This window comes from Aphis gossypii, chromosome 2 (assembly GCF_020184175.1).
Source record: "Aphis gossypii isolate Hap1 chromosome 2, ASM2018417v2, whole genome shotgun sequence".
In the NCBI taxonomy this organism is placed as follows: domain Eukaryota; kingdom Metazoa; phylum Arthropoda; class Insecta; order Hemiptera; family Aphididae; genus Aphis; species Aphis gossypii.
The window spans coordinates 67,681,168-67,691,552 of NC_065531.1; the positions used below are offsets into that span (position 1 = coordinate 67,681,168).

Consider the following 10,385-nt stretch of genomic DNA (forward strand, 5'->3'; position numbering starts at 1 on the left):
ATATGTATTGTACAGGTCAATAAGACGTAGAAAGAATAGGGTTACTAAAATGCATTCTGTCACCTTTCAAAATTCAAATTGTGTAGGTACCTGCCAATGAAAAAATAAACGCTACCATGGTTTGCGCGGCCGAGTGAAAACTTAATCACCGCTACTCAGGGTTGTTATCTCCCGCCATAAGAATTAATTGAATTTTAAATAAATATTTTAATGCTATAGTGCAGCAGCTATACCTACTATACTTATACTACCTATTTAATTTTACTAGAAAAAGTTAAGTTCTTTATTCTAAAAAGAATACAAGCGGTAAAAAATTAGTTTTTAATTTAATGTCAACAATTGTTGAATTTGTTTGTTAAAATTCATCATCATTCAACATTTATGATTTTTATTATACGAGATTTATTTCCTACTGGATTTATTAACAATTAAACTGATAAATCGTTCAATTTAAAGAAGTATCTTAGGTACTTACCTATTTATAATAGATATCTACTCTACAGAACACCGTAAATTTCGGTAATTTTAAATCTATTATATTATTTAACGCTAAAAATTCAAAATGATAAGGTTTAAACAAAAATTTCAAATTTGTGCATTTATTGAATTATAACAATAACAAATCACAATAAAAATAGTTAAATCGTAATTCTTTGCTTAAAATGTTTAAATATTTAATTTATAGAACAAGATGTATTGATAAATACATCAAAAAAAAAATAAATAATATAATATTTTAATATTAAATAATATAATATATAATATAATAAATATATCAATACACCTTGTTATGAAAGCTGCAGCGCTTGTCTCAACAAACTACTAGATTGCGCCAGTGTTTCAAAAAATAATCTGGTGATAAAAATTAAAACTTTTGAAAATTTGACTTGGTAACACTGGACTATAGGCATAAACTTATTATTAAGCTATTGGATTTCTTTATTCTCTTTGGAAACAATTCAGTTCAAAAATGTTGTTTATTAAAATTTAAAGGCTCGCCGCAAACGTGAAACGTGATAACTGATAACAATGGTGAACACACGGTCCGTATAGGATTTAATTACGATCGAAGATATAAACCCCCTTTTTTAATTTAACTTTTAAGTAAAAATTACCTTCTCATATATTCATTATGGTAAGTTACTATTTAGCATTCATTGCTTTTACTCACGCTGTCTTTCATAGTCATTAGTTTTAAATGTTTGTCTTTATGGTTATTTTTTCGTTTTGTTTTACAGAAACCTTTAATGTTACAAGGGCACGAGCGTGCCATTACTCAAATTAAATACAACAGAGAGGGTGATTTATTGTTCTCGTCTGCTAAGGACGTAACACCAAACGTTTGGTATTCATTGAATGGTGAGCGTCTTGGTACGTACAATGGCCATACTGGAGCTGTATGGTGTATTGACGTTGATTGGAAAACCACAAAATTTTTGTCTGGAGCTGCTGACAACACTTTAAGACTTTGGGATGTTGCTACTGGTAATGAATATTGAAACTTTAATTTAGTAGTTTTATAGAAAATAACTTTTAAATATGTTTGCAGGAGTGGAGATCGGTAATATTAGTAGTAATTCTGCTGTACGTACATGTTCATTCAGTTATTCAGCTGATCTTGCCAGCTACTCAACAGATCAAGCCATGAAACAAGATTGTGAAATTTTTATAGTGGATGCTCGAGATGACGAATCTTTTAGTAAGTTATCAATTAAATATATAACATTTGTACTGTACCAAGATCATATAATAAATAATAAAATATTTTTATTTTTACAACAACTTCAAAATTTAAAGATTTAAATAATTTAATATTTTATTTAAACATTATAAAACAATTATAGATTAAAGCATATAAACTAAAATAAAATATTGATAGATCAATATAAAAGTTTTTTGTTTTAGATGGTTTATATTTTACAGCAAATAGTTTGATGTTAAGTATGAGAGTCTACGTTTTTTAATATTTTTGAATTTTATCATTTAAATATAATGTTTTTAATGTAAATTGAAAACAATTATTAGTATTTAATATTTAAGTACTGTATTTGATTTATTTAAACATATTTATTAAATAAACATTTATACATATTAAATTATTAATCATTATGTTATAGAGAGTAGCGCTCCAATTTTAAGAATGACTGTACCCGATTCCAAAGTAACTTCTTTAATTTGGGGTACGTTGGACCATACAATCATTACAGGACATGAAGATGGAGCCATTACTCAATGGGATTTAAGAGTATGTATAATCTATTAGAAATACATTTTTATTATATATATTGTTTAAATAGGTTTAGAGGTTTAAGTGGCATTATACTTGTAGGTAATTTATTTAATTTCAAAGGACATGAAAAACAAATTGAGTTTTTAGATTTACCTAAATAAACCTTTATATATAAAATATTATTTATATTATTATAGACTGGAAAAAGTATCGAAACTGTTAAGGATCATCAAGGATCAATCAACGACATGCAAAAGAACCGACAAGGTACTATGTTCGTTACTGCATCAAAAGACAAAACTGCAAAATTGTTTGATGTTGATGATTTATCAGTCCACAAAGTATATGTGACTGAACGGCCTGTCAATAGTGCTTCGCTTTCACCCATATATGATCATGTCAGTATATATTTTATACAATTTACTTGTATTATATTAAATATAATTTTAAATATTACATTACATTTTTAAGGTGGTATTGGGTGGTGGTCAAGATGCTATGGATGTAACAACAACAGCCGCACAAGCAGGAAAGTTTGATGCTAGATTCTTCCATGTAATTTTTGAAGAAGAATTTGCAAGAGTAAAAGGTCATTTCGGTCCAATAAATTCATTAGCATTCCATCCAGATGGTGAGAGTTTCAGTACTGGAGGAGAGGATGGTTTCATTAGGGTACAATCATTCGATCCATCTTACAAAGAATTTAGATTTGATTATTGATAATTTATTCTATTGTTGTCAATAGTTAAAAAAAAAAAAACCAAAAAAAAAAAAGAAGAAAAAAAGAATTTTAATAAAATATTTAACATCAATTGTTTATTGAGACATTATCTTATTACAACCCGTCAACCTATATAATAATATGTTATATCTAATTGGTTTGTAAACCTTGTATTCTTTTAATTCCTTTAATTTCTCAATTCATGTTACATTTTACCATACGGCATACATATAATTTTAGCTATAAAAAACCTAGCTTAGAAGTTTATGCATTTTGCATTTTTTTTTGAAACTTTTTAGACGATGCTCCTGGCCACAAATCAGTTTCATTAGCATGTGAATCTGAATAATTAATTTTTATTTTGCATTTTTTGGCGTTAATTACTTTTTTAGTTATTTTTTTTAAAGTATTACAAAAGATGCTGAAAATAATATTTGTTGTGTTTTACACATATAAAATAGAGACAATATCTCTTAATATATACCTACCTTATAGGATATAAATTGTTTTATGAATTACAATTTATTACAGAATAATACCCACTACATTTATTTGACAATTAATGTTGAAAAAATACATCCATTATAATCTTAGATATTAAATGAAACAAATTTGTATATAAAAATTATTTTTCTATTATTATTATTTAATAAAAGGCTCTTACCTTCAAATTCTATGTTACCAAGAAATTGGACATATACGCTGTATACGGCGTATACCTACGTAAAAAACCTTCAACAAAATAATCAAAGTCGTGAAATCAAATATTAGTTACTTTTAAAAATATATAAAATAATAATATAATAAAATGCTTTTATGAACAACTAAAAAATAATGTTGTAATTATTATCATGAACTGAAGCGCGACGTCGCGAGTGCTGGTAGGTACCTATACGAACTAAATAGGAAATGTCGGAAGTCGCGATCACTTCGCAAATAAAAAACAATGAAAATAAGTAATGTAGGTATGGAATAAATGTTTTTTTTTTAATAATAACTTGTATCTCGAGTTGAAATTATTGTATATTATAACTTATAATATAGGCATAGATTTTGGTGATAAATGTTTGCGGCATGCGATATCAATAAATTCTTGGCTCATTTGTAATCGATGTGCGAACGACGAAAAGTTATCGAAATCTGCGATTTGTCGGTGTGTATTGCTTTTCGTTTGCCAGTTTTAGATTTTCACGCAATGTTATTCTAAAATATACGTATCGTAATATTATGCGAGTTGTTCGTTTTGGCCATTAGTTTCATCGTTCTAATTTTTTCCAATCAATTCATACAAATCTCTTAATCGCTCTGAAATTAATTCACCGGTTTTAGTTTATGTAATAGGTACCTCGTACAGTCGTACCTATAGGAACATAAGTGTGAATGGAGAGAGCTTAGCACTCCTAAAACAGATGTAACCCTTCAGAAATTTAGGGTAATATAAAATCTTAAAATAACTCTTAGGAATATATTTCGTATGTGTTAAGTTTGTGAATGAAATACTTTTTATTAAAATTTTAAATTATACTTATTTTTATAAAATTTAAATACCTATAGATATTTTAAGGGCTATGAATTTGTAGAAAATTGTATAGGTATTGCTAAAATTATGTTACGATGAATCAATAATATAGCATTCCGTAACAAACTAACAACTGGACCTAGCCGCCTTTTAGTAATACTAGTAATAAGTTAGTATTAGTGTTTTTATAATTGTAGACACTAACATTTTATTTGTATAGAATATAGATTATTCAATCAGTTACATGTTGAAAACAATGGGTTTTCTTAAAATGATTTGCAACCTTTTTAAACTTAAAACTCAAATTGGCGCCTATTTCTGCAAGGAATCACTGAACGCAGTCAACACGGATAGCGGTAAATGTATATTGTACCAACCAAAGCGTTTTAGGTACCTAGGTATAAACCTCCGAAGCGCGTTTAGTACGTAAATCAGTTGCATCGCACCGAAATCGGCTAAACTAAATCGAGATTAATTTTACAAGTGCTTATTAAAAAAAAATTCCGGATTCATTGATGTACGCAATCTAAAATCATTGTTTATAAGTAATTCAATTGAAAAATGTAATTATTATGTCTAATTCATTATTAACAAACCGAACAATTAATAACTATTAATTGCCATCTGTATTAACATTTTTATACTGTAAGTATTTATAACATTATAATATTTTATTTCCAGGTTTTACTAGGTATGCGAGGATAGAAAAAAATGATTAATTTAGTCATATTTAAATCAATTTTATTGTTATATTTTTTATATTATCTATAGTTAATAAAATTTATTTATATCTCAATACTCCTAATTGCCATTGTATCTTTTTAACAAGTACACTAACGTACAGTGTATTGTATTTATGTAAATGTCAAGGCAATTTACTCGTATTTTACTACAATATTATTACTTGTTAGTAAATTACTATTTATTTTGGAATGAGATAGGTATTCTAATTTTTCATGTTTATTTAGGAATGTATAGCAGAAGGATGTGGTTAACCTTATTATACGCGTATATTACACGTAACTTGTGTTGGTAATTAACGTTAGTTATTCGTGATAAATTGTCAAATGATTATCGTTCGTATTCGCGAAGTATTTTCGTATAGTGTACTACGAAGAAAAAATATAGTTTTTATTCAATTAACTTTTTAATAATAACATTTTTTATTTTGTGTACATATCATGTCATCAAATTATAAACATCGAAAATATTTTTTTAGAGTATATTGCAAGTGCATAAGTGCGCATGCCGCATACATATCCAAATAAAAGTATTAGAAATTTTAACCAGCAAACGTTTTTTTAGTTCTACCTATCTAATTGTCGCCTACTTTGGTAGTTTGGTACTTAGCTTAATCAAAGAAAAGAAATACTAATAAACAACGACGTGTGATGCTCGGTTGGTTATAATTATAATGTATCGAATAACGACGAAAAAAAATACTTCTTCAAAACAATATAATAAATATACGAGTATACTCGTATAAATAAAAAAAAATGCTTTTAATGTTATTTTATTATTATTATTATAATTGTAATAAGTAATAAGTATATTATATTTTTTGTGAGCCTTGCGTATACGTTCAATAATTTTTTCTCTTTGTACAGTTTGTACACAAAATGCGTATCAAACGACAAAACCACGACGTCGGCGGTATGAGATTCTCGTGAAAAATCGACCACCCTGGATGATTGCAGTCACCTGGCTTGGCTTACGACTTCAACATAAGTCTATACTAAGTGTTACCACGGTGGTCGTATATTCGAGCAAGCACAACTGGATTCACAAGTGATTTTCATTCAATCTATATTATATTATGACAGTATTAAGTATACATAATATTATAAAAGTCGATTTATTTTTACATCTTTAAAAAATTATTAAATCATTAAAAATAATATTTTTCTATTTTTATTATTATCATTTTTACTTCTTTACTACTTTGAATACGATAATATACGTTTCAAATTTTGGACGAGTAGTTAATTAGTTAAAGTGGAGGAACATTTCTTTGTGACTTTAAACTTTAAATACTTATAAAGTTATAACTTATTATAATTATTCATTCAAATTTCAAATTTTACACATTGAAATACTCTGAAAAATATAAGTAATAAATATGTAAAATTCAAAACGTCTAGTACTGTCATTAAAACATTTAAAACGATGAAAGATAATTTTTTTTTTTTAAAAAAAGGTGGTTTTAACGACTTAAAATTAGATAGTAAATAAATGTCTATAGTTTTTGAAATAATGAATGTTCAACATAAAAAAATCATCCTGTAATCTGCATACTATATTATTATATAGCCTTGAGTGTATACATTATTGTATCGGTTCAGCAGGCCTTAGAACTTTTATATTTCTACATTACTATTAGTGATACGTATTATACGATCAACCGATATGAAACGCGATCGATTCGAGTATAGATCAGTTTCCAATACGGATTGCGCGAACTATAACTGCAGTAGGCACTGTTATATATTTACATGTTTACATTTAACTGCGCTGCAGTACGATCCAACGTACAGTAACAATAATAATATATTATAATTTATAACATTAAAACGATTAACGACGCAATATAATGCTAATCGGCGGGGCCCACGCGTTCTTACAGCCAAAGAATAAGAATACTCTATGACGGAGAAAGCTATTATAGGTGAAATCTACAAACTACGAACGCGTATATGATTTATAATAAATTGTGCATTATATTATTGTGTTATCGTTAAGATTAGCAATATTTTACATTACAATCGTATACCGTGTACACATGCACCCATGTACTCGCATACTTCAAGTCCAGACATTATATAAACAATAATAACAACAAAATGATGTATTATGACGTGTCGTCGCTGCAGTCGTGTCTGGCCAGGGTTGTGAAAATACGAATCTATACTACAGCTGAAGCATCGGACATTAAGCAGTATTAAATTTAAACAAAATAACGTAGGTATGTATAATGACTAATAACCAATAATTAATAATAATATGTAGGTATAGGTCATGGTCAATGAAATTCGTAATTGACATAGGCTCAGTGATGCAAAAAAACAATAACCACAGGTCGTTATTATTGATAAAAAAAAAACACGATGTTTTTAATGTTATTACTTATTGTTATATATATTTCAAAAACTACGAGCATAACATTAAATAATTTCAATCGTTACATAATGTTAAATCAAATTATCATCATCATTCGATATCGGGATTAAATCGAGTCGTTGTTATTATACTTATTTAAACCTTATTTTTATGGACCTCAACGCGTATATTGTTATTATTCTTAATTTTTTATGCAGCGTAGAACAAAGTTTAAAAACACCCATCAAAATAACAATAAATTACTTGTCTTCGTCGTCGTCTATTATACATAAGTAGTATAATGTGATACCACATGTTTGTATGTGCACGTATCGAGGCACCTATGTGGCTAGTGGCTATACATTATTAATATTATAATATGTTATCCATAATATTCTCCACGAGCGATATAAAATTATTCTGTCCGCAAAACAGATGTCATTGCTCTTCAAACATACCTAAATAACAAATAGTCTTAATGGCTGTGAAAACATGTATGTTCACTTTATTTTAAACGAAATTATATAGTGTTATTTCACGTTTTTTTAATAAACGGATGACATCACTTTGAGTTTTATACGAAAAGTTATAAAAATGTCACGTGAAGCAAACAAGATAGTATAAATGTATATATTATTATAATATTGAATGACCACGGCTGAATTACATACTTACTTACGACAAGCACAATAATTATGCAGTATTTCGAGTATTTTGATAATAATAATATATATTAATGTAAAGAAATCATTGCGTAAAATGTGATAAGTTATTAAGTTTATTGATAATATTGTATCTGTTGTCATTTAGAATAGCTATTCGCATTTAAAGTTTTTAGTTATTTTATTTTAATATTATTATCACCATTTTATAGAGTCGTAGCTTCAGTGTCGACAAAATCAATCGATTAAGTATATTATATTGTTATAAGCATTATATAGTGTCGATTTATCAAAAATAGCTATAAATCCGCATTAAATCATCCGCCTTTCGTTTTCACTAGTTTGGCATACTGCTATAACGATACCATTATTAACGACCGTGTGAAAATATTTCGTTTGAATTAATGTTCGACTAAAATGTCCAATAGAACAATGTATTTATATTTATAAGACAATTTTATAACAATGATATACATAATATTATATAATCACAACGATTATTGTATAGAGCGTATATAGGTACTGTACAATATAATATTAAAACAATGTATAAATAGATAACAGTCATTAATTTCTTGTAGATATCTTAACGCATTATTATTTTTTTTTACCAGGCCAGGTATAAAATATCAAATTGGTTCTGTGTGATGGTAAAATGGTTGAAATGCATAATATACGCAATGAGTGATTTATTATGTAACATATATGCAATGTATGCATAGCGCATAGACTCCCGTTATAGCAGTAAGTATGTATTATAGGTTCATCGTACATTGATGAATAATATAATACATTTATTTTTTCAATACATAATGAAATCCAATATAAAAATATATTGCATTATGATGAACAATATTTATTCCGTTACCGCTCTTTTACGTGGAAACTCATTTCTAGAGTTTAAAATCTAAGGTATTTTTACTGCCTTTATAAGATGATAAACAGATAAAAAAAAATATTAATGTAAAATCATACATTAGTCGATCCGATCAGAATCTAAAACGATAAAAAATATAAAAACAAGTATAATCAATAATAGAAGTTTGATTTAAAATCCATTATAAACTATATAATTAGTTATATAAGTTGGGCTGTGAATTGAATGTACAAGTATTAAAATCGTTGTACTCGTAAACGTATTGAAATCTCAAAAATGTACTATGTACTATTGTACTGTAAGTACCAATAGTGTTGGTCCAATACATACTAAACAAATAATCATTTCTCAAGTATTCAAATGCAATAGGTAATGTAAAATATTTTTAATTAAAGTTATTAATATAATGGTTATTATTTATATTAGTTATAAAAGTATAGAAGGTAATAATCAAAAGTCTATGTATTATAAGAGTGCACGTTGGAGAGAAGTTTTCTCTATAAAACCCTGTACTTAGACTGTCTTAGACAGTCGTTATATAAATAGTCGTTGTTATATTTTCTAGCGTTACATTATATTATATAACATTTATAAAAAGCAATCTACTCTAATCCATTGTTAGTTTTGTGTTGTTTATTTTTCAGAAAAAAAAAATTGGCAAATTTACAAATCTGAGATAATTCTGTACGAATAAGCTCTTTATTTGATATACATGAAATCATTTACATTAAATAGTATTTTATACAATATCATTGTACCTATATTTTATTCTGATCTCATCGATCATAAATATTAATACCTCTACCCTGTTCTGTGCCTAGGCCTAAGAAGAACGTGAATAATTACAATAAAAGTAAGGTAGTTCAAAACCAAATCCAGTCGGAAAACCGGAACTTTCTGTGGCTCTGTGAATCAAGTAAATAACTCTGAGGGACCCTATTTCACTATTCAACGTAGTAGTAGTGTTTTATTATAGACGATTATAATGATATGTTAAATGTTTACATATCGTTGTAAAACGGATTAAAAATAATAAATAACGGTCGTGTAGATAGTTACTCCCAATATAAATCTTCATCACTGATGAAAGAGACGATCCGCATTGTAAGATCACGTATGAATTGGCAAGTATTTGTGACAATGAAGTGCAAGATGTATAACTTTCGTATGTGCCGCGGTCTGCTGTCAGAAACCAGGGATATCCGAATAAGGGTATTTACCGCCAAAGAGAAAACTAGTTTCTTGGAAACGCAGAAGCTTCTGATAAAGTCTCAATCCAT

At 27.5% G+C, this 10,385-nt stretch overlaps 1 protein-coding gene across 1 annotated transcript; it reads left to right on the top strand.

Annotated features, from left to right (window-relative positions):
- The first annotated feature begins 970 nt into the window (after positions 1-970).
- On the top strand, positions 971-3,049 carry LOC114122202 (eukaryotic translation initiation factor 3 subunit I). The gene is made up of 6 exons (XM_027984796.2): positions 971-1,135; positions 1,239-1,485; positions 1,550-1,699; positions 2,118-2,245; positions 2,428-2,628; positions 2,702-3,049. Exons 1-6 carry the CDS (start codon positions 1,133-1,135, stop codon positions 2,948-2,950), a joined length of 978 nt encoding a protein of 325 aa, XP_027840597.2. The 5' UTR covers positions 971-1,132; the 3' UTR covers positions 2,951-3,049.
- Positions 3,050-10,385: the final 7,336 nt, after the last annotated feature.